The sequence below is a fragment of the Aptenodytes patagonicus genome, chromosome 8 (genome assembly GCF_965638725.1).
Source record: "Aptenodytes patagonicus chromosome 8, bAptPat1.pri.cur, whole genome shotgun sequence".
NCBI lineage: Eukaryota > Metazoa > Chordata > Aves > Sphenisciformes > Spheniscidae > Aptenodytes > Aptenodytes patagonicus.
The window spans coordinates 20690534-20716879 of record NC_134956.1 but is presented as its reverse complement, the minus strand read 5'-3'; the positions used below and the strand labels follow the sequence as shown (position 1 = coordinate 20716879).

General features: G+C 41.1%; 1 protein-coding gene across 1 annotated transcript; it reads right to left on the bottom strand.

The window, feature by feature from the left end:
* Positions 1-1717: 1717 nt before the first annotated feature.
* On the bottom strand, positions 1718-26346 carry GXYLT2 (glucoside xylosyltransferase 2). The gene is made up of 7 exons (XM_076346659.1): positions 26141-26346; positions 18331-18520; positions 17994-18125; positions 11422-11673; positions 10264-10387; positions 6858-7030; positions 1718-6114 (listed from the first exon to the last, which is right to left on the bottom strand). The coding sequence occupies exons 1-7, from the start codon at positions 26344-26346 to the stop codon at positions 5932-5934; spliced, it is 1260 nt and encodes a 419-aa protein (XP_076202774.1). The 3' UTR covers positions 1718-5931.

Genomic DNA, 26346 nt, shown 5'->3' with positions numbered 1-26346 from the left:
AAGCAAAATTTCCAAACATTGCTATTTCTTTTGAAGCACAAACAGCGATTCCTTTTCTCATGCCAACGATGGTTCTTCAGGAGGCTGTAGTCTGTATGGATCCCAGTGTAGATACGCACTTGCCTCACGAGCACAAAGGGGGAATGTTTCCAGCCTCTGTGGTGGACAACCCGTGTACCTGTGCCATCCCATCTCTGGATGGGTACTTACTGTCTATTTACTAGCATCATATTTGACTATATTTGATGGAGAGGAGCGAAACACTCTCTGAAAGTTGGCTCCTTTATGGTTACAGGTACCCAATTCTTAGGAGTCTCTTCTTGGGGAAGTGGGAAGGAAATTATTTGAAATTAAATGATCAACAGTTTGTGTTAAAGCTGATAAAGTGTCACGGTTTATCCTGGTATTGAAGTCTCGCGTATTTTTCAGTTAGTGGTACTTTATTCCCAGCTCTTAACTATCACAGAACACGCAGAGAAGTTATCTCTACTAGGATCATACTTACGAGGATGAACGTAAAATCATAGCTGAGCTCCATTTAGACTCGTGCTCCACAACAATGCGACGAGGGTGTCTCCTGGAGTCAGAGCCACGGTTATCAATGTGCATACAGCAGTGAGGGCAGGGGAGAAAGAGACTATTCCAGTACCCAGGTCCCTCAGCTGTGGGTAACCGAGCTCCAAGGCCTTGCTTCAGTGAAGAGTTTGTTCCAAATAAGAGAGCTGCAGCCAGCGAGATCTAGACTGGGGTAACGAATCCAGCAGTATGGCAAAGGGGATGTGGGAAATCACGGTTCAGGTCCCTTCCTCTGAATCACCAGCAACAGGTAAATGCCCATCCTGTTTGCTGTTGTGCCTGTGTTACTTCTGCTTAGCTTGTACCCTGGAAAAATTGTGTTCTCCCCACAACAATACTGACTGAAGCCATGTTTGTGAGTGAAAAATTGTGGATCAGAACATCACTGACCAGTTTGGTTATGGAACAAGTAACCAAACCCCCCACAGCTACGCACTTCCCAGGCCAGAGATGAAGAAATGCTATACAGAGTACTATTGTTTCACAGCTGGCCTTACCTTTTCTCATGAATATCAATGGAAGTTTTATTCTTTACTTCAAAGAGAGTGTGCCTGAGCCCAGCATTCCATACAGTTGAGCAAGTCGAGCAAGTGAGAAAACAATTTCATCACCAGGCAGACAACTGGTTTGGCTGAATAGACAACTCACAAACTTCTGTCACACAGAGATGTCACAGCAAAACTAAGGACATTGCAAAAGTGACCATACCAGAGCGTCGAAGAAATAAGATTAAATACAAGAAGAAGGGAAGGGAAATGATGCTAAATGACCAAATCCTCTAAGGAGCAGAAGATAGCGGAGAAACAGTAAGAAGTAACAGGTAAAACTTCAGTTTCCTTTGAGACCACGTTCTGATATATGGTCATCATAACACAACTGGAGTTGCAGCATGACCCATTAGCACTTTGAGGAAAGTTAAACGTATGTATTTGTCTCTTTCAGTAACATATCCAATCTAATACTCTCTCACTATGGTAAAATTGTAAAAGAGGAACATTTTTCTCCGCTTGATGCAGGCATACCCTGTATACGTACACTATAACATCACTAATACTAAACTCCATCCCAGCCAGACCCAGTACACACACACACACACACAATCTTATATTCAAAAGAAAACTATCAAAATGCAGAGCTTGCTTAAAACGTCATTTATTTGTAATGTAAGCCAAAGGATCTTAATCGACACAGAAATGCACTGCTAGGCCTCCTTGGGAGCTATAAACAATTGGTGCACTTGTCAAGTAAAAATACACAAGCAATTAAATGATAGAGAAAAGGTAGAGAGTTCTTTACGCATACGCTCTTGTTGTGTACACACACACACACACGCACACAGAGCAGTTTCCAGTCTCCACCTGGAAGTGAAATGATAGCGAAGCTATCTAAGCCCACTTTGTAATACGCAGGCAAATAGCCTAGAAAAACTCTCACATTATATAAATGATGCAACCAAATGCTTCCCACTCTGGCAGTTCTTTGTTGTACAATGCGCACTGGTAGCCTGACACTGTCATAAATGGCTTTGGGCTAAAAGGAGGTGCTCAGCAGCTCTTAACATAAAGCCCCTATTTATCTATCTTCGGCAAGTTCAAGTATAACATAGCAAATTTAAAACCTGAATATTTGACGCTGATACAGCAAGGACTTGGTTACATGTTTAACTTTAGGCACTGCATATAAGCCTACTGACTACACAGGCAAAATTCAGAGCATCAAACATCTGCTGGGTTAGGGCAATAATAGTTCAAATAACCCGGGCACGGTTCTCTGGGCTGCACCCTGCTGTTTCTTCCTCAGTGTGAAAGGTGATTCTTTTCCTTTGTTACCAATACATTCCGTGTGCTGGAGTTTCTATTGATTTAAAGAAAACTATTTAGGTGTCCCCCTATGTTATGATGACACTGCTCAAGGTGTTACATTAGCAAAGGTGTTTTGGTTACATTATACCATTGGAAATAACTAAAATATATGAGAGGAAGGGGAAATGAGGATATAAAGTCTATATAAGTATTTACACATCCCATTATTAAAATAAATGAAGGCTAATTAACAAGTAATTAGCCACAAGTACGAAATACGAAATCAGCGAAAACTCGTTTCTAAATAAGATTAATATTAGAATCAACTACTGTTAGAACCAAAATATAACATGGTCTTGGAAGCTGTAATAAAATATAAATTAATAATTCTAACAACAAAAAAATATCAAAGTTACGTAATTGTTTTAAAACACTTTGGAGAGCTCAAATTATAGCTTTTTTTCTCAGAAAAAGCACAGCAGGGGGGCATCTCCCCCATTCTTCCTGCAAGCTGGTACTACATTAACAAAAGTCTTCATGTTAAAGCATATACTTCATATATTTTAATAGCTGTTGAGAACATAACACAGTTCTCTCTAAACCTAATGTAGCACCTCCTGTAAACATAAAAAGCACTGTTTTAATCCCTAATCATTTTATATGCAATGCCTTTGTTTTGTAATGAATTCCATTCCTTCATTTTAATGTGGCCATAGTTGCAGGGTTCTGCTGAATCATAGCTTACACAATCACAGCCTCCTAAACTTCAGAGGCTTAGCACCAGAGTTGCAACTGTCTGGGCAACAAGACTTTTGCTCTGCAACTTTCTGTGGCTTGTAGATACCATAGAAATGAGGAATTCAGAGTGCCCAGCATGCGTCTCATCTATCCTCATTTGACCTACAGTCAGCTTTACCCCGATACTCGAAAATAAAGATCAAAAAGCAAGCTAATATTTTTTACAAGTTCTCAGTATTGCTAGCTTAAAAGGTTTACCTGTCGTATGTTAGGCTTACGTTAATCTTAAATGTTTTAAAACAGCATGCTGAATTTTTCCTCTCATTGCCTTCTGGTTCTGAAGTCTTCGAGGTTCATTTGGGTTACATTTTCAAACTTTTCTCTGTAGCTAGAAATGTACTGTTCTTTTTAAGTGGCAACCAGAACTTCAGTTAAAATAGAAAATACTAAAGCAAGTTGCGAGAGACAGTAATGTCTACTCTTAAGTTTAAATGCCCTTCTGGGTCCCACTAGGAAATTCCAGGCTTTCAGTCAAAATAGATGCAGAGCTGCCTCTGTCCTTTGCATGTCAATTTACACTTACGTGGCAAGGACTGCAAGATAACCGATCTGAGTCAGAAACATGCACAAACTGTTGATAAGAATTTGCAGCACACAGAGGCGCAAACAACAGACGTTTCTGTTTGTCTGTCATGCCTGTGAGGACTAGCACAGACCAGCAGTGAAATTGCTAGGACCAAGACCGCATGCCCCTTATTCCAAGCCTCTATCTTAACACCTCCTCTACTGACATGACTCTGTAGTGATGCTGTTTCCCATGTTGTGTCATTCACACAGCACGCTTACGGATGTGTCACAGACATTTTCACACTCTAGTGTTTGGAAAAAGTTTGTCGGCACTTCATGCTGTGTACAGCCTGTTTATCTGGCAGCCTGAGATGCCAGCAAGGCCCGTATTTTCCCTCCTCTCGTGAGCTGCCACACAAGGAGAGAGGAATGTGCAAGCTAAAAGGACCTTCTCTTGGAGACTGTTTTCTTATGAAACTGTGCATCAGTCCTGACTGGATAGCGTAGAAACCCCTAAAACTGCAATTCTTCAGAAATCCTACTTCTTAAGTTAGGAAACATATCCTTTCCCTCACCCACATACATTTATTAGAGATATTTGGGGTATGTTACATGTACAAGATACGCTATCTGCATCAGTTTTCCTTTCATCAGAGAAAAGCTTCATGTACCTCACCCTCTGCACCCCTCTCCTACTTTGCCTATTAGATATAAAAGTGAGTAGTTCCAAGTAATGGCTAATTCTTTTTGCTGAACAGACTTGAAAAGTAAGATCATTTTCTCTGCTGTTTTCTTTAAGCACTCACCTACACACACCCCTCTTAGGGCTTACACTTAGAAAATACCCTCTGGGAGTCTGCTCTTGTATCACAGCTCTCTAAGAGTGCCCTCACTTTCAACTCCCCAGTGACTGGTCCCAAGCACCTTTCAGCTACTGCGAGTTTTAATAAGCTCTTGTCTGTGCATATCCTAAGCTGACCATCATACTTTCGAAATCTAAACTAAATGAAGTATTTTAAATAAACATCAAAGCCATCTTGTATCCTCTTTCACTTTGAGGCTCTTCATTATGATCCTAGCATAAAACTCTACTTCCAGGAACGAAAGTACCAGGCAGAAATATGTTTCCGTGCCCCCGGTTTCTGGCGAAGCAGGAAAGGGGGGGGGAGGTCAGAGGCAGCATTCTCAGTCTCCCAACACAGGCATGGAAGAACGGTTCTCAGTGGCATACCATTGTTACTGTGCAGTAAATAGGAATTGAAGAGGATTAGTTAAAGAGGAAAACAGACCAATAGTACCTGTTTTTGTACTCTTCATTCACAATATTCTTGGATTGTGTCTAATGTAATTAGTATTACCAAGTTAGGGAATACATTCTTAAAACTGTAAGAGACTGGAGGGGAAGAACATGACTGTACTCCACCCAAGACAGGATTCTCTTTCTGTTCTCCATTAGCTGTGCAGGTGCCACAGCTTCCACTGCATCCCCCTCCCGTTTCTTGTACACAGTTTTCCTATTTATGCTGTAATAATTTTCCTTCTAATTCCTTCATGAGAAGCCCTCACAAAACTACTGAAGAGCGGAGAGGAAAAATGACAATCACTAGACAAAAAGTGCTGTAAAATACAAAGTAAATAGGCACTTCTATTCCCCTAATCTTTTTAAGTAAGGGAAATCTTAGGTCCTACGTGTGAAGAATAGCAGGTAATATACCTTCAGACAGAAGGCAATTTTAAGAAAATACTTTCCCTTTACTACAGTAAATTTTAACTCATCCTATCACAAGAGTGATCTTTTCTGTAATTCAGCATTCTCATTAGTCAAGAATATTTGCCCTATCATTTCAAGAGTTATACTCCCTACAAGTTACACAGCTCATACCATAACTTCTTTGTTAAGCCTAAGAACAGCACAAGCTTTTGCATAACTTCAAAAAAAGTTACAGTGAATACAGCTGTTCTTAAACAAATAACCAAACTAAACTCATCAAATAAAAGTTGAGAATCATCAACTCTCTCTGTTGCAACCAAGAGAACTGTAGGAAGAGAACAAAAGGCCTAAGAACAGACAGTTTAGGTAGACTTCTAGGATTTCTTCTGGTTTTGTAATTTTAGGGGTTATTAGTAAATTGGATACGGAAAATATTTTAAGTCTGAGTTTCAGTAAAGGAGGTCATACTCTTCATTCATATGCTTCATGAGATGGGGGTGAAAGAATGAAAAACTCTGTGTAAAAATATAGCTACATTTAGTATCTGTGGTTGGCCCCCAAGTAGACAATGACACGATTTTCATACACCTTCTTCATAGTTTTCTCAATTTGCTTCAAAAATACTTGTGGAATTCTCCCACATAAAGTGTGCACTGTATCCAGAAACTTAGACTGCAGAGGATAGTACAAAGACTGGAAGAGATTGTCTTCAAATGGAAACTAAAGAAAAGAAAAAACGAATTATTAGTTTTCACTAGTTACAAAATGGCATTTTAGAAGTTTCTGTAAGATAAAACCTTATATAAGTAGGCAATGACTTGTCCCTCACCTTCCCAGAGTGTCATCAAAGCCTATCAACTTCAACCACTGGTCTGCTTGAGAGCGCTCGCTTTCAGAAAAGTTTGTCTGGGCGCATTACCTGAAATAGCCAGCTTCCCAGAAACCGTATTTCTAGAGTCTGTATTTAAAGGAGGTTTACTAACAGAGGGATACCGTAACGAAACAAATAATTTACAGAGTGGAGTTGTACACATACAACATTCAAAGTAGAGACATGGACCTGTGTCTGTATGCAGGCTTCTGCCTTCCATGTGCCCAGGCGCTAGGTGCTCAGGGAGGACAAGCTTTCATTGGGTATTTATGGACCAGAGCTGCAGTACCAGCAGGAAGAACTCCATTCAAACACTTTTTTCCACCTCCAGTATTATAGAAAAGCAATTTATCAGCCTTTTTGATTAGAAGTTTACTATAATATGAAGGAATATCATTTAAATCATCTCAAATACACGCATGCAGTAAAACAGGAGAGGCCAGAGCAACCTGGTTACTTTGTGTCTGATGGGTATACATAAAGCACAACTATGCTCAGCCTGATCTCCTGGAACAGCAATCTGAGCCACCCGGTTAAAGCAGTAATTGACGTTGAAATAAAAGGACTGCCTCTGTCAAGATAGGAGACTTACATCACGTATCACTTCATAGAGTGCCTTGAATGTAGGCTGTTTGTCGTCATGGTAGACACCTCTATTTCCATGCAGAATAGAGACACCTTCTTCTTCTGCGCCTTTACAGTTGCTTCCATACATACAGTGATCAGGCCGGTAGTTCCACTGACAGGGAAACACATAGAGACACTCTGCCAATGTCGGTCAGGGGAGACGGGGGGGTGGGGTGGGGGAAAAAAAGACACATCAAACAAGAGTTACAACAAATTAAATCATGTTTCTGTGAAAAAGCTGGCACTGATGATCAGAAAAATTTCAGTTACTTCTTTTGCAAATATCCCAAGCAGCAGCGAGACACAGAAGCTTCCTTTCCTCAGGGGATGACTATACATATGTCAGCACTGTTAGACCTGAGCTAACAGGAGGAGAGGGCAACACAAAGACTGGGTGCAAACATAAACCAAGAGAGCATTTTACAACGCTAAAAGTGACAGAACCAAGCCCAGAGAGTATGCACCAGGTGGCACTATCCAGGGTCCTCTGCCCTAGTAAGAAGTTTCTGGAGTTACAGAAATGATTAGGGAAGCACACACAGCAGTAAGGGTTATGCAAAATCCTGAATCCTTCTGGAGATAGCATGGGAAAGCTTGCATAGTATATCCAATGTTTGCTGCTGAAGCTTTCACTGAGGCAATGACAATTCGTTATACCGAGATACAGCAGAGCATAAGCAGTAGTGTATTTTACCCACAGTCCTTCTAAGAGTTGTCATCCATTAATTTCACAGGTCTATGTTATTTAAAGATGAGCCTAATTTCTCAAAAGGGCTTATAACCTCCTTTCTCCAACTGATTTTTTTTTAAACTTTCTCCGTGCACCCACAGTATTTGCAATATGCTTATAACAAATCACGCCAATCCCTGTGACTTTTTTGCTTCAGAAACAGAGTACGATGAATCACTGCACTACGCCAGCAGGTCACGTCAGAAGCACTGAAGATTGAATTCTTCACTTGGCCTTTCTTTGCTTCCCAGGAAGTCTGCAGCTGGTCCTGTGTGGTTCTTGAAGAAGTGGGAGAAAAAGTTTCTGAAACATTTCTTCCCTCAAGCCCTCTCTAGCAGGAGGCTGCTCAAGATTGTAAGTGGGTTTCATTCAGTCTGACCTATCACACATTCAGAATTGCTCCCCAGTGTTGCTGAAAGGGCAGGAAGAGCTGGAACGCCTGATCCAAACCCTGTTACAGTTAATGGAGATCCTTTTGGTAACCCTGAACAGATGTTTGCAAGTACAGCTCATCAGCAGGTCACTATGGGGAGAGGATGTCATCAGGTGCTTATTAGCTTTTGTACATGTCACTTGAGTATTCTTGATCTTCTCCTCACCGTGACGCTCTTGTGCATTTTTTGCTGTCACAGCTGGACTCAAGCTCCAGCTGCTCTGCGAGCCTTTGGATCCATTCATCATCAGAACAGCCTTCGGAAATAGGAAAAAAGGTGCACCTCTTCAGGCCCCAGGTAACACAGTTCTGTGTATTTTTAAGCCAATGCACTGCATCTATAAAAAGCCACCTGCAGCAGTCTTGACTGATTCCTTCCCAGGCCGGTCTCAACAATCTCCAGCAGTTTAAAACCTCGGGAAAGTCTAGTTTTCTGTTTTAATTGTATCCAGTTCCTTTGTTTTCTTTTCTTGTGCAGTCCAATGTTACGTAATTCGTAAAAAATTATTTACCAGTTACAAAGAAAAGACAGACTATGGCACAGAAAAGAGTCTCAACATGCGGATTTGATTGAGAATACTCTCATCACAAAATTAAAATATTTTTGCAATCTTTGGTTTTTTCCTCCACACTGAAGATAGCAGCTTGAGTTTGACTTCACAACTAATCTGGCTTCATCTTTTTCTTCCTCCAGTAGACCCTATTCCCATAACATTTATTTCTTTTTGGCAATTAATTTATGATTTCATAATGAAGATTTCTTCCACTTTATTTTTTCCCTGGGATTGAGGGTAATACATGGTGTACCAGGGACACTGATGTTTGACTTCTGTCTGCAGTCAACAGATGTTAGCTTATTGCTTTGCTTTTGCTCTTTCCTTTTATTTGCCTGGATTTGGGTATATCCAATTACCTACCCTATGACTCCTGAGAGAAAAAGAAAAGGGAACAGAATAAATAAAGATAAATCCAAACTTATTCTGTTCTTAAGATCACTTGAGGGAATACAAGGTCACATAGGAAACAAGGAAAAGCAAATAAGAATGGATACTCAGCATATTCAGAAGCATGAAATAAGGTTCTCGGCTTCTTTGGGAAGCACGTACTGTGCTACAATTTTGAAATCCTTGCATTTCTCAGATGTTACTGGTTTTCGAAGTGCCTGAAGTAATTTCTGTGTGATCAGTGCAAAATACTTACAAGGGGCTGAATTTCCAGAAACTGTCTCAGCACTTGTGAAAAAAAGTCACACCCTTTTAAAATAACAATGCCTAAACTTGCCAGTTCCTTGGAAATAACACACTCATGAGAATGTGACTCCAATTCAAGAGGAAACAAAGGACAAACCAAAAATGTTACAAGTTGTTTATGGAGGCATTGTGCAAGAGTGACAGGCAGGAATCAAATATGACATTTTGCTGGGCTGACAAGTACACACATACATATTGGTCACGCTGGTCCACGCTAGGACAGGCGGGTTATGCCATCTGTTCTTTGAGAACAAGGTTTTGAGAGACTTGAAGTCCTCCGTAGCTCCTCGTAGTCCCAGAGCAAGCAGAACACAGACGAGTAGAAAATGCGCAGATCTAAGCAGCAGAATATAGATGACACCATCCTGGTGCCTGCTGAGGCTGGATCATTCAGCTGAGAGGCTGGAAGTATCTTTCTCAAAAAGTAACTTCTAGTGAAGGAGCGAAAGTAGGGAGGGAAACAGTTTCAGAGGAGAAATTTAATGGCTGTGTCCATTTTCTGTTCATACTAGCTTTGTTACTCATTTGCATAAATATCAGGAGTCGGCTGAATTTCAGGAAAATAGAGCATAGCTTTGGAGAAAGATTGGCAATTTCACGTTCAGATAAACATCTGAAACAAAACCACTTTTTCAGCTGGGCCCTGGTCCAGTGACGCTCTTAAGCACACATACAACTTGAACTTCATTCCTGCCTTTGATCATTAATGTTATACTTCCTTACTTTCTCAGGATCTCCAGAAAACAGATTTACATATTCAATGGAACCAAGCCCCGCCACCTGCACCATGTTCAGAACTATTTCATAGGTTGTAAATCCTAGGTGCGCTTACACATTAACTTCATGCCAGAGTACATTATGCATATTATAAATAACAAATAGCACTTCTTTTAAAATTTTTCAAGTTCAAGAAATATTCTTAACACAGATAATCACGACTCCAAGAATCATTACTTACCTGGGTTAAAGTAAAAAATTATATTTAGTAAATCCTGGTCTCCCCATGTAATGTAATTTTTGTACTTTTGGTATAATGGATATAACATTTCCTCCCAAGTCAAACCACTTGGTATCATGCTGTTCTGCAGGGCAGAAAAACAGAAGCAATGGGTTAATGCCGTGAACAGCGATGCAATATATGACTCGGAGTGTGGCACCCACATATTTGTAAGTCTGCTAAGCCATGTCAGATACCTAGGTGAAAAATTAAGAACTGCCAGGAAATGTTAAACCTGGATAGGGTTGGAACAGCAGAGCTGACTGTGCTCCTGTTTATCTAAACAGGAAAGCAAGGTCTCCTGGGTCTAGCTCTGATGTCAGCTCCTGCTATTCACAATCTTCCTATTCTGAGCAACAGGAGGGCGAAACAGTGGAAAAGTGGAAAAATGCAAAAATGCATGGACAAGGTGAAAACTGAGGTATAAAAGCGAGGAAAAGTGCAGACTAAAAACTATCTTCCCTGGGAATTATGATATAAAGAGCAAGGGCTTTTTTTACTCAAGCTGTTCCTGTAACAGTATAGGAAACCCCTGGCCTTGACTGAGGAACGAGACCACTTGGGGTAAATAAAGTTTTTAAAGAGATTAGAGAATATGTGCTCAATGAAACAGAGATTTTACAAGTCAGGCCTTTCACACAAGAGGGGAGATGTCAGATGTCAGTGAAAATGTTCCCTTCTCGTTTATATCAATTCATGGAGTCACTTGATCTGCAGCAGGATACAAATTTGTATTTACAGCAGATGCAAAAAATTACCAATTTCTCTGGATATTTACATCGAGCTTTCCAATTTTGAAAACAATACAGTGACTGCACTGAAGATCCTTGAGTTTATTCTTTCACGCATCTTTCAAGGGAAAATGAAATGTTGAAGAAGCTGTTTCTACTACTGCTAACAGACTGCTTCATCTGCAAGTTCTCAGTGCTCCAGCCTCTCGAGGAAGGTTCACTTGTTTTAATAATCATTTTCACTATAATTGCTTTCAGTATCCAATTATATATATTCTGTATTTTTCAGATTCTTTATATTACAAACTTTATATAATTTTATACTGTTTTACAAGATGTGAAAAATACATAAATCATTAGTTTCTGCAACAGCTGTATTTCTTCTCACCTTGAACTGAGTGTTGCGTATCCGTGTTAAATTCATTAGCATCACTCCAGAATTGACTCCAGTTGTCCCATAGTAAGGGTGACGCGCAAATCGACTATACCAGCCAATCTTTGGTATTTCGTGTTCTGGGGCCATAGCAGCTAGTTGTGTTGAGTTGAACTCTTTCAGGGTGTGCCAGATGTCATCGATGGGCCTCAGGAAGAGAACATCAGTGTCCACATAAAGGAGAGAATCCACATCCTTTAAAATGACCTTTTGGGTTTGCACAGCGAGGAGAGGAAGAGATGAAAAAGAAACCAAACAGACAACAAAAAGGAAGATTATTGGCAAAAGGTAATTTTAAACTGATAATTTGAAAGAAGTTATTGATTTATCAGCTAAATGTAGTTATGCATAGGAACAACACTTATCAGGTTATTAGCTTGTTGTTTGTTTTGTTGGTTTTTTTTTTTTTGAACTGCACAGCAGAACAGCTACCAGACCACAGAAGTTGGATTCTAACCTTCAATAGGAAACAGTGATCCACTGAGCTCTCAAAAATACCTGCAAGGACTATTTAGTATCAGTTCAGAAATAAGATGCAAAGAACATATCTACATAGCTTTGTTATTTCTTCTCAAGATCTGTAAGTGGTGAAACATACAGCTTTCTCTGTAGACAGAAAGGGTAAGCTAGTAAAACAGAATACTCTTCATCTCCATTTGGTATCATGTTTCCTTATGCCTTTCTAATGACTGTTTTTCCTATTACAGCCTCGTGCTCCTAGGAGACTTACATTCAGTATTAATATATACAAATGTTTCACATTAATTAAGAAAACCCCATCGATCACAAAAATGTATATGCATCCTCCTGAGGAACAAAATTTGCTTCGTAAATAGAAACGTCATATTAAAACTTATCAGGTCAGATTCTGATCTCTGTTATCGGACTCTGTATCAGGAGTAACCACAGTAAAGTCAGTCAAGTCAGAAAGGTTTAAGCTGTAAATTAGATCCGGGATATTTAATCTGTTCTTGTTGACAATGTTCCCCCTTGTGGCTATCCAAATCCTTACATGCTCATTCATTAATTTTAGTAAGGCAAATTAAATAGTGCTTCAACAGTCCAGGAAAACTCCCTTGACGTTTGCACCAGCTATTTGTCAGGTTGTTTGTTAAGTAATAAGTATCATTAGCTGAAGCTGACCATCAGTTCCAACTGCGTTTTTGTTGCTCTTCATTATTTGCTAAAACTGTCCAAAAATTCCTGAAGGACTGAAATTTTCTTACTCAGTCAAAAGCCCTATTTCTCTCTGTCTTTCTTTGAAAAGCAAATCCAAAAGGCTATTGATTTTCACCATGCCATGGAACAGAACAATCACACTCTCATCCAATTGCAATGATACTAATGACAAACTCTCCTATTTATGCAGGTAACAATAAATTCTACTAAAGAAATTGAATTTTACATAAATTGAAATGTATTGTGACTGAAGATTACCTGTGAAATAGAGTGAACAACATTAAGATTTTGAACAAGCGGGGGAAAAAAATTACCTTTAAGCGTGCTCAACAGGCATCCACTAAGATGCCAAATCCATGAAAATGAGATTTTTCACCTGACCGAACACTTTGGGATTCAGACTGACATTTAGCCAAGTTTAACAAATCCCTGACCTGTATTTCTGATGTGATAACTACATGTTCTTCCTACATAGCAGGACAAGCAGGAGAAGGCAAGTGTCTCTACATGTTAAACAAAAGTTACGCTTACAAGAAACTCCAAGTAAACAAGTCCAACACAATCCAGATCACTCTGCTGGATGGAAGGTTATAGCAATACACCATTTTTCTACAAAAAATACAAAACAACATGTGGAGGTATCAATAAATGAGTGACACAAATAGTTCAGTAACACACTAAGAGCTCAGAGGTAAATATTTGCAAATGTTAAGTATCCTGGAGTGCAGTACTAAAAAAACCCAAGCAAAAAAAGACAGCTACTTTAAGAGTAAATCAATAGAAGACAGTTGAAAAGAAGAAAGGGTTTTTCAGCTTAAGGACATCCTGGGTATTGTATATTATTCTGCAGCACCTAGAAGCCCTAATTCATAGGAACCTACTATATGAAGGTATATAAAATTAAAATGTATTAAAAAAAAAAAATCACCCCAAAATTTATTCTGAGACAGGAGATAACACATGAATACAAAGAGAGCAGAAGCTGTTAAATTTTGCCTGAGGGATCCACAGCACACTGTATACGACATAAGATTTCTTCCTAAGGGTGCCCTGCTAGAGAGACAAGTTGCGGCATTTTCCAGCAGAGGGTTAAGGGGGAAGTTTAACGGGTGCATATAGACACTCCTCCCAAGCATAAGTGACAGCCTGGGCACCACTTCTTCCAGCAGAAAACTGTTCTTTCAGCAACGTTAAATATACACATAAATTTAAGTCTGTGGAAGTCAATGGACTGTAATAATTTTCCGATATATAAATGGATTCAAGCAGGTATTTCAGTTCTTTGTGAAGTGGGTGCCTACCAGCATTTGACCCCATGCTTTCCACCTCGTATTCCTCCACTCAGGATTCACACGCTCTCCCTTCTGGTTTGTCAAAAGATTCTTCCCTCTCCTGTGTCCAAGGTGTTGCCCTGCAGTGACACCCAACAGGCTAAAAGAAAAGCTGTGCTACTTCCTTTAAGCCCTTCACACTTTTCTTTTTCACATGTGAAGTGTTAGGACTTATTTAAAACCTACGCATGTCAGTTTGAATTGATCACATCCCCTTCTGGCTGTGCGTTTAACTTCGCCTTGGGTAGGGGAATTTAATTGCAGAAACTGCGGCTGTAAGAGCTCCTTGCATAGCTCCCGGGATTTCAATGGAGTTACGCTGGGGATAAACTTCATTTAAGTAACTCCGGCATTCCCAGTGTCCCATAGCTTTCAGGTAGCTCTGTTCCCAAACTAAGTAAGAGTTTTCAAAAAAATATTTTAGGCTTTAAAATAATATTTAGCTTTTACTTATTCAAAAGCATACAAGAGGAGGCGATGAATTTTTGACTCTGCTGATTTTCAACGTCAAAAGCAGTTGAGTACCACAAGGCAGCCTGTGGTACACGAGACCTTGCTCCAGCTCGCTCTGCCTGAACCAGACGCTGCACAGCTAGGGCTGGCAGCGCACCGAGCCTGCCAGGAGGGCTAACCAGAGGGACATGACTGCAGGTTAAAGACAACATGCATCTGACCTGGAGCATAAGCAACGCAAGACTGCGCCTGGTAGTCTGAGTTCATGCTTGCTAGCACAAACCATGTAGACGTACCTGACAGACTGTGATTTTTGAAACGAATGGTCAGGAATATGGCTTGACTGTGCTTGTCTTCTTCCTGGCTCTACAGGCGCTTACAGCTTAAAAGAAGTGTGATTTTTTTTGCAGCTATATATTCTCAGTAAATCCGTCAAAAAGTTCTGCACAGAACTTGCTATATTTAGCCTGACACTTCACTTAAATACTCAATTATCTGTAATTTGATTTCACAACTTCTGTCTCCGTAGATTCTCCCTGTGTTAGCAAGGTTGGCAAGTAATAACACAGTACTGTGTAAACACATATTGGTGTATTGTGAAGCTGTGCTACCTAATGGTTTGCAACGGCTAGCATGGCAGTTTATCAGAGCTTTATCCAAAATTAGGCACAAATCACAAATCCTGACGCTAACATAGCAGTACCACGAAGCTGAGTTACTAAACTTAATTGTAGTAAGCAATTAACTCAAGTTACAACAGAGATGGCAACTTTTGCCTAGATAAGGTCCTGGCATCTATTCCCAGTGCTGCCACTGATCCACCAGGTTGGATACTTCAGTGTACTCAAGAGGACACCTATAATACGGGGATATTGCTAATCTACCTTAAATGCTCTAAAGCAGATTAAGTGTTTTGAGAAGTGTTCTAAATGTTAGTTATTATTACAACTAAAGTAATCCAAAAATCCCTTAAGCATTTAGCTGATTGTTTTGGTAGCTCCAAAACAGCAATATAGAGACAGCGGCAAGCCAGCTCTGTGGCATGCAACATTTGTGAGACCAGAAGAGTTTTTCACCTGGTGTCTTAACATCCACATTAGTATTACAAAACAGTTTCAAGTGATTGCTGAGAGCATTACCCTCCTAGTTTATTTTTAAAAGTTTCATTTTGTGCTCTTCTTAAGATCCACACCTTCCTTATTCTGCCTTTGCAAATCCCATTGATGGTTTTGTTGTAGTAGACTGCAGCAAGAGATTTAGACTTGTGAGATTACGTGGAGGCTCAATCTACTTTCCCTGTACATAAGCAGCAATCACATGATGTCACAGAATGCTTCTACAAAATGTAGGATGCTGTATGATCTTCCTTAATATTTTAGTAACCCAAGCAGATTCAACAAGTTGGGAATGTGTACATCAACCTGTTACCCAGGACAAACCAGTTCATTACTACAAGCTGCAGGATCACATCCCATAGCTCTAGTTTTGTCAGTGAGTAAAACCATTGAAAGATTCTTACACAATTTTCCCTTAACACATTCCTCCTACCCTCCTGTCCACTTTCACATGCCTGCTGGTGCTGCAGCAGAAAGATTTCTTTGGCAGGAGAGGCACTTGTGAATCAAAGACTCACATTCCACTCGGGCTTAGCATTATCAGGAGCAAGACAATTTGCACAACTGAGGGGTAAACAGCTGATAAACTCAACTACTGCTCTCCTGGGGTCCTTCCTAAATCCAGTCACATTTTATGCCGCTGCAGGAGAAAATGCTTAGGACAGGGAAGGATAAGAAAAAAAGGATACTGACATCCTGCTGGTATTTGTTTAAAATACAAATCAAAATAGTTCTCTAAACAATAACACTAGAAACCCTCCGCTCCTGCTGTGTGCAGACTGGATTTCTGCAGTGTTGTCTCATTCAAAGGGAATATCAGAACCTAGTTATCAAGCACCGATAAAAATAATGGTGGCTGAAATTACCCATAAACAGCCTAAGGTTCTGCCAGGCTGCGAACCTGAGTACCAAAAGTCCAACTGGACACTTGCCACCTCAGCTATTACTACAACTTGTTTTCTTTACTATATCCGTATCAACTTGGTGTCAGCTGCAACTCCTCTCGGACAACCCTTCCCATTCAAAGCCACAAACCTCAGCCTGACCACACACAACATTTTGCAATTGCCCCAAGAGAAACAAACATTTACAGTTCAGGCTGCCTCCTGGTTTTGCTAAGACAACATGCAACAGCCTAATATGCCTTACAAGAAGTTACTGGAGAACTTCGGCAACATGTGAGTGACAAAAAAGGAACCAAAGCAGCACTGTCCAGCCTAAAAGAATCTGCATGAATACATAACCCTTTTCTGTCATCAGAAAGGTGATGACAAATAAAAGTGAAACTGTTTCTGTGAGAGTCTACCAAAATGACAAAAAGTACCACAGAAATAGGAAGAACAAAGAATTGTGTTTACCCAGTGAAAACAACTCCATTCGAGTACATCCTTACAAACAATCTGAATTGGAAAAGCTAATGCTTAGGGATTATTTTCCAGGTGATATAAATATTTACTCAGGGAAGAGAGTATCCCTGCTGAAGCTGGAGTTACTTTCAGCCCATCTGGCCTTTGTGCATTTGACAGTCTACCCCTAAATGGCAGACAAACAGAACTGCTGACAGCACATATTTTCTCACATATGTATTCATAGTCTACGTATCTGGACATGCAGCTGTCTCCTGATTGTTTCCATCTGAGAAAGTAAAGATTTCTTTGTCCCCCCCATTTCTCATAAGACAGCAATGAAGAAATCTGGATCATGTGAATAGCCTGTCACTTTATTGGAGTCACCCCAATCAACAGCAATGCACAAGATATTTTTGATAGATGTTCTCAGTTCCACAGAAAACACTTTATGCAAAAGTTCTTCCAATTTCTGATACCTCTGCATACGCAAAATTGTTATCAACACCTTCTTTCTCTCTCTCCAGCAACCTTAAATATTTTCCAAGTCTATGACACTATAAGTATTATACAGTAAGGAATACAAATTTTCAGTGAACCTGAAGATCCCAGGATACACAGGGCTCTCGCATGAAATCTGACTTTGAGCACACTGGAATTATTACCTTAAGGACAAATCTGACAGTCTTGGAAAAAGAAATAAAACTCAAGGAAAAGGGATTGCTGAAAGCATAAGTCTAAGGGCTAACATATGGAAAGGGAGATAGTGGGTAAAGAGCACGCTGAAAAGAATGTTATTTATGGAAGGCATGCAGCATCTACCCTGAAAGCATCTGCCCTGAAAGAGCTCTCGCACTGAGTCTTAAGAGTCTGAGAGGCTAATGGAACTAGAGACAAATAAGAAACACACATTCTTTGTTAGCAGGAGAAAAAGCGAGGCTGGCTTTGTGTTTTGGTTTTTTAAGCAGCTAAAGCACAGATTAAAATATCTTTAAGCAGATGTTTCAGCCTGAAAATGGTTTTAATATTACACCAGCAAAGCTTCCTTTCTGTGGAATTAACCTTTTCCTGAAGCGACCTACTCAGAAATCCAGGTGCCTTACCGGAAGAAAAAGGCGCTGGGCAGCACATGGTTTGAATAACTTTTTCCATTCCTGAGCATTTCCTACTGAGAAGGTTATTGGGTAAATGTTGTATTCAAACTTCTTTGTATATGAGGAAGGCCATTCCTTTAACTGAAAGACATGGGGGGAGGAATCAGACACTACACGTTACATAGCTTTTTTTTAAAAAAAAAAATGCATGCATAAGGAATTCATAAACCGCGTACAGTAAAAACGTGATTAGTTGCCACTTGTTGATTTCAATGTAATTTTGCTCAGAGATCTGCGGCTTATAACTAACTCATTTATTTATTTACCAAATGACAAAGAAACTCACCTTCTTCTCAAATTCAGGCTTAAGGGAATCCTCAGCAAAAATGTGAAAACAGAGCCTCCTGTTGCTAAAGAGAACTGCTGATTTCAGCATGATTAGCGTCTCTTCCAGCCGGTCCCCACATGCCACAACTGCCAGATGCATGCATTGCAAAGATGAAGGCTCTTTTGAATGTTTCTGCTCTCCAGGCTTCCTGAAAAATTATAAATAGGCATATAAAAAATACTGGGGTAAACACGAAGAGTTCCGCATTAGTAGAAATCAGGGTTTTTTTTTCCTTCCCCTTCATTATGCACGGGATCAGGAGGGTTTTTTTTCTGATTAGATAGCCACAAAACATGCAAGTGTCATGCCAATTTTGTCAATGGTACAAATCAAGAGTGTTAAAATTACAACACAAAGGAATATGCTATTTTCAGAAATTTTCTGGTTATTCCTACATCTCTGGATTTGCATAAATCACTGCACTACATACACAGATGAAACTAATTCAATAGCGCCTCAAACCAGACAACTAGCTCTGTGAAAATGATAGGGTTTTTTCCCAGCTTAGAGGTTATGACGCCAGAATGGACTTATTACTACCTAGGCAACTTTCTAACACAATGCAGATACAGAACTACATCCAGTACCTTCATTACCAGGCCCGTAACTTTTGGCTAGACTGGAAGAAGACATCCATAGTTTAAAAAAATCCATATGTAAATTATTCTAAGAGTTAATTAATTTTGCTGTTAGAAATGCATGCCTTAATCCTGGCCTGAAGGTACTGGCATAGTTTCAAAGGACTGCTCTCCATTTCACCCAATGGAATCCCTGAGATTTTGCTAAAACAGAGATTTTTAAAAACAAACATATTCACATGTCCCAGATGAATCAGACTATATTCCACAAGCAGTCAAGGGCCAAACTATGGGTTTTTCACTTAGCATCCATCTGTGCGGGCTTTAAATAAATTGCAGATAGACTACAAGGGAATCTGCGTGTAAAAGGCACATTGAAGCTACTTGCTAGCTGGAAAAATCAGGGTTCTTTTGGGGAGTTGAGGACATTTGGAAAATATGGCCTTTTGGTTGTGTGGGCCCCCCCCCCAATCAGTATGCAGGTAAAATCACATCTTCCAGGAATGCTTCTACCGTATTGTATTCACATTCCGACGCGGATCGCATTTATACTCCGTTAGATAGATGTGTGCTGACAAAGCAATGAAATTACAAGCATCGTAATAATTACAGGAGAGTTCAGAAGGCTAATCATAGATCACTACCAGTTCTTGACATATCGCTGAACAGAGGACATCAATCCCTGCCTCTTCTCAGCACACACAATTACATACATACAATTAATCAGTAAAGTTAATACTAGAAACAAAAGATCTAAATAAACAGAAAAATGACAGTTAATAAAGCTGTCATTATCTTTTTCCAGACATTAAAATGCTGCTCTGTATAACAGCAGTGTTCTATGCTACTGAGTAATCCACTTTGTGTTAAGGAATACCAGCCAATGGTACTTTACTGACTATACAAAGCAACATGTTTCATTAAGGGTGTAAAGTCTTAGGCTTTAGTCTTAATTAAACCCCAATTTCATCTGTATAAATAATGGAATACTACATCTATGTGAAGTGGTATTTACTTTCCAACCTATTAGTGTAAAAACCACTGAATTATTGAAGTGAATAATTAGCTGCTCACACAGATCCCCTTTTCCCCCCTTCTCCCTATCTCTTTAATGTTTCCTCTTAATTGAGTCTCTAAATCAAGCCATGTGCAGGATGAGAACTGCTTTGATATAGCTTGTGGCAATGGAATTCACTGGGAGAGGGACTAAACTCTAAGCTTTTATTGCAACATTTCAAAACCCAACACCAAAGCACTAGGCTTTTCCTTGCAAATTTTAGCCACAGTGAACTCTTGGTTATGCAGCTATTCTGTCGTGAAAAATCCAGTATATGTAGACAAGCACTTCCAACGAACAGACTCGGCAGAAGCAACCCTCGATGAAAGCAGAATGCCCCGTAAGCCCATGGGAGCTACAGATGAACAAGAGACATCCCGCCTGCCAACACAGACACCCTCCCAGTCCCAGAGCGTGGAGACGGCTGAGCCTTGGAGACGAGTGGTTATGAGTCATGAAGGCCTGGGCTGAAGAGGTTCAGGAGCCTGCAATGGCCTAAGCAGGAATAAAAATCCTCAAGAAAAGGAGCACGAGGTAGTATTTGAACTACCTCAGTAGTAGTCCGGGACACCGAGGGCAACAGTTAGTGAGGAAAGTAGCAACAAGGTACAGAAGAACGCTGGGACACAACACTTTGCATCTTTTTTGTAAGTACATAAGGAAACCAAGAGGACTGTGAGAACAAAGGTGAGATGGAAAGTGAGATAGAAGAGCGCCATAGCAGGATGCACTTAGCAGCAGTTTTAGCTTAGCCTTTACAAAATTACTATTATTATCCAGAAGTCTGGAAACAGGCAGGTGTAAAGGCAAAGCCAAACTGCCAGGAAGGCAAACAAGCAGATTACAGCAAAGGACATCACAACTCCCCTTCCCTCCTCCGCTTACACCTGCACGTACAGACAGTGCAGGGAGGAAGGGAAGGGACGGGGAGAAATAACATCTGGATGAAAAGATATGCCTTAAAGATCTGCAGGACACGGCCAATGTCTTCAAACCAAAACAGTGGCAGTTTGACCAACAGCATCTAGGATGCTTCTGCTTTACATAGAATAAATGGCTATGCTGGCTTATCTGGATGCCCTCTTGAAGATAAGCGGGCCTCCACCATGTGCCGTCAAGAAAGAAACTGGAGGTTAGAACTTGCTCATACCAGTGGAGCAGCTACTTCATTTCTACCAGGGGTAGGTCGGGCTGGGCACCAGGAGCCTTCTCATTCAAACAGACCTACTGCTTCGCGAAAGGCCTCCTTTAAGCTGAGGTTTCATATCAGGTACACACTGAATCCTGATTCAGTACAGTCTATCTCCTCTAATTGCAAATGTTTTGTTTATCGTGTAGTTACCAGTGGTTGATGCAAACATACTGGGAAGCTAAGAGTTTTCTGAAACACTACCTGCTCAGGTGTTCCTAGACAATACGACAAATGGAATAGACGAAAGATGCATACTTTGTTTTAAAGGATGGAGTATGTTAATACTGTGGTAAATTGTACAAAGGATAAAATTTGTTACATAGACTAAAAAACAGCTGGCAAGCAAGAAAGAATATATTGCCAGGTTATCAACCTAAGACATTAATAGGCTTTTGACACAGAGAAGTACTCGGGCAGCGGCTGAAGGGAACGTGAGCACCGTTTTTGGCTCTATTTCACTAAGTCAGCCCCTGCAAAGCTTTGGGTGAGTCATTAATTCTTTATGCCTTAGTTGTCCTACCTGTAAAATGGGAACAGCTGTTACAGTAGGAACAGTTACCTACATCAAGAGACTTCCAAGCACATTAAAAAGCACACAGGTCCACAGAGTACTACAATTATTAGGAAGAATTGGCTAACAATAATATTTATATGCACATTCATTCATTTATAGTCTTATTGGTTACAGGTATAATTGGATTTTATGACCTAAACTAAATGTTTAAATGCATCTAAAACAATACCGTGACCTGGGCCTTGTGTTTGATAAGAACAAGTAAAGAAACTATATATACACAAGGTCTTCATTGCCTTGATATCCTTCTTCTAATTTCAGTACATAAACGTAGCTTGTCGATATATGATAAATCTAACTAATATAACATTATGTCAAACTCTTTGCTCTGTTCCCTGTTTTACCCATCAGTTCAGAGAAAATTGCTCCCCGCTCTCCCTTTCCTCCTGCTCTCCTATTATGTTATTAAACGGCTTTAAAATTAAGCACTGTTGCCTAAGATGAAGCACTACAGAAAGCATCGCAAAATACTTGCAGAATACATCCCTGTGAAACAGCTGAAGACAGACTTGGTAAGACGTAGCAGGAGAAAATGTTTATAGCAAAGGCCTTCAATTAATACAGACCAACTCCTATCCAGTTGCCCAATGGTATTTTATTTACTGCATACATTTTTTTTCTGACAGGCATGGGTATTGACATCGCAGAAGAAGCCTGAGTGCTCAAGCACAATAGTGTACATTTCTAGGTCTTAAAGTTTAGATTACATGCAATTTTCTTATTAGTCACAGCCAAAGTGTCTCAAACATAATTAACCCAAAACCTGTCTAAATCAATCCAGATCCACTCCAAATAATGCATTCCCATCTCATTACAGAGCCTGCTAATCTGTTCAAGCCTTCACATTTATTCCTGAGAGAAAGATAATGCATGCAGATTCTTACAAAATGCAATATACTTGTTAGTTTTTGAAGCCTTCTTCGTATTATGATCTCATTTACTCTTGCAGCATAAACAAGGTTAGATTCAGGCAATGTATCAAAACTGGTGATTCACTAAATAGGCTCCTTTCCTGACAGGCAACGCTGAGTCAATGTCCCAACACCGGCTCCATTATACGAAACACATTCTCTCACACACTTTAAAATATAAATTAGAAAAGTTTTTAAATAAAGTTTTCTCACTTCAATGCAGTTGCACAAAACGGCCTGTAGTTGCTGACAATCAAAAAATTGTTGAAGTTTCAACCTCCTCCCACCGCTCAGAGAAAAGGGAGGAAAACACCCAAAACCAGAATGGACATTTGTATCTTCCTTTACCAAGTGGGTTCTTTGTTAGACAAGTATGAGGTATTTGGGCCTTCAGCATGTTATTATAGGCTATCAAACTCAAGCCAAACTCGCGTGTGTGTGCACACAGGCTGCAAAGAAAGAAAAAGCATCTTGACAGGTTGCCATGTAAGAAATGTTTTGCTTTTGAAAAGTTACTTCCAGGGAACTAAATGTGCTGGCAAAGGTTCACTTCCCAAGCCTTGCCACGCTGGTTTAATAGAAAGTGTGCTCACATCTGCCCTTCAAATGTAAAATAACCCTTTTGCTTTTTGATACTTTGCACACATTGGTTTGGCACATACTTAAAATTCTTCATATGAAAAAAATCTTACTGAAGGCATAGGACTCGCTACTTCCAAGAGGAAGGATCAGTAAAACCACCATCAAAAATCGGTTTTCAAAGCTAACCAGAAACTTAAATGCAATGCCTATCTAGATTTCCCAAAATGATCTAATGACCAAAGCAGGACACACGAACGTATTTACTACCATTAGCTAGGTACCAGCCAGCTAATGATATGCGACTGAGTTAAGCTTTTATCATGTACGACTACTTACATTAGAAGAAACCTGCACTTCTTAAAACCTTAAAACGAATGTCTTCTATTATTTTCACGTGACTACAGAAAGCGGGATTACAAAATCCCACTTAAACTACAATTCACCTTGCCTGCAACACGACTGATTCCTATAAAGCAAACGCACATCCTAGACAACGCCTTTGATTATTTCTGAGTTCAGCCCAAAACCTGCATCCTTCTGACGAAACTACACAAATCAGCTTGGCAAAACTCATTTACAACTTTTTACATTCACATAGACAAAACTTCACTAAGGTTCTTTGAATCAATCGTGCGGTCTACATATAAACACATACGCCCTGATCAGATCACACGATCTTACACGGTCATAATCAGATTTTTTATTATCCTGAAGGAGTCAGATCATATATGATCTCTCACATCAAATAATAATAATAATAAAAAAAACTTCCTTTGCTCATAAGCAGTAACTACAATAATAATTTATATTATAGGAATGAATAGGCAGTAACAACCCCGATTCAGTTTGTTACATTGGATGTGCTTTACTGTAAGCACATGCATAAGCAAAGCCTATTAGATCAACGGGAACACTCACTCCTGAAGTTAATAACTAGTTAAATCATTGTCTGCTTCTTCCACGCCAAACTCAAGCCCCCTGGCAACAGCCTCACACTGCTTTCAGTCTATCTTGGATCAGGCTTTTCAAACCAAGCAGATCCCACCACCTGATGCCTTCACCGTGCGAGTGTGGATGTGATACGTTCCAGAATGGCACCCGTTGGCGGGTATTTCTGCCTGTCCGAGAAGGCAGGCAGCTCCTCGACTTGGACCATGTTAGGTCACACCCCCCCAAAAAAATTCTCTTTTACGGATAACCTCACTTAAATAAATTTTATTTTAGTATTAACTAACACAATACAGCATCTTTCAGCAAGGGGCAGAACTGGACCCACAGAATTGTGCTTCTCAGTTATACAAACTCCTGCTGGTGCCAACGGTGCAGGATCATGCCCTGACAGCAGATGTGAGGGAAAAGAAAAACCCCAACCACCAAACCCACAAAAAACCAAAACTAAGAACAAATTTGAAGAAAAGGCGTAGTTTAAATACAGCATTCCTCTCTTTTTTTTTTTTTGTTGTCTTGCAGACCTTGTAAAAAGTACTTACAAAGACAATAAATAATAGAAAAGTTAGATAACGTCAAATTTTGGAACGTGAAGATGCCCACTGAAAAGCTCATTGAAATGGAACAGTTGTTTACACTCTGTAGCAATTTCATACTTTTTGGGCTCCTTCCTTCAGCGTTCTTCTTGATTTCCGTGATAATCGCAGAGATATGCCTTAAAGAAAAATGACTTCAGGAGGTACAGTTGCTAGTGGAAATAATCCTGCTTTAATACATGCATTTGAATTCTGTCCATGATCCATTCTCAGCCACAGTAAACATCTCTTGCATTCAGTAGGGTAACAATGCTTGTAAGAAACCAACTGCTTTAATAAGTTAAGGAATAAGCTCAAAAAACAGGAATCGTCTTTCATTCAGAACATCTCTGTGAAATCATGAATCAATGACACAAAGACATACCAAGTTAATTAGATATATGAGGTCACACTGACCATAATACAGCTGGAATGCAAAGGGGAAAACAGTCCTCCACCCACCGAAAGCACGCTGCCCCTATCTTTTTCTGAAGTAATTAGGCTTTTTTAAAAAATATTCCGCCTGTAAGGTGCTGCAAGAGGGAACGCAACACACCGTGATTTCAAACTCCTTTTTAAAGTTCTGCTAAATTGATTTACATATAAAAAGCATTCAAAACAAAAAGCTCAACAGCTTAAAATCCGCCGGTGCCCCGCAGTTCGGAACCCGGTGGCACGGCGCAGGAACGGCCAGCCGCCCTCCCTTCGCCCCGTGGCACGGGTGGAAAACCCGCAGAAGCGGAGCTCCCGAGACCGGCGGCGGCTCCTCGCGGGCTGGAGCCAGCGAGTACCGCATCCCCCACGTCAGCCTTCAAAACAAGGCCAGAACTAATGGAAAAGCAGCAATTTCAGAGGCCGCCCTCGCGGCAGCCAGGCAGAGGGGGTATCGCCCCGCTCGGACGCGGGGACATGAGGGCGGAGGTAACACCCCCACGCACTTTCGTGGCAGCCCTGGCAACCACGCTCCGAGCGAAAACACGCGGGAAAGAGTTTATACCTCTACAGCCCGAGCAGCTCGCACACGGGTTTCTAATCACCGCGCTCCCGCGGGGGCGGGGGAAAAGATCTGGGAAAGGGAAGCGCCCGAAGGACCGGGCGGCAAAGAGACACCCGCGAGCGGCCACGGCAGAGGGGACCCACGGGGCGGGAGGGCGCGGGCACGCGTGGGGCTGGGCACGCCTGACAGCGGGCGGGCTCCAGCGGCCGGGCAGGAGGGACCCGGCGGGCTCTCCGCCGAGGGCAGGGACCGGGGGCGGCCGCGCGCGGGGCGCCGGCCGGTCACGCGTGGGCCGGGCGAGCTCCCGCGTCCCGGCGCCGGCCGGGAGCGCGGAGGCGGAGCCGCCGCCGTTACCTGGCGCTGGCGAGCTTGCCCCCGGCGGGGCTCCTCCGCGGCGGGCTCCGGCTGAGCCGCGGGTGCCGGCGGGCGAGCGGCGGGGCGGGCGCGGAGGGCGCGGGCGGCGGGCGCGGGGGCGCGGCGGCGCTGCCCGCCAGCAGATAGAGCAGCAGCAGGCTGCCGAGGCACAGCAGCGCCGCCGCTACCTTGCAGGAGAGCCGCAT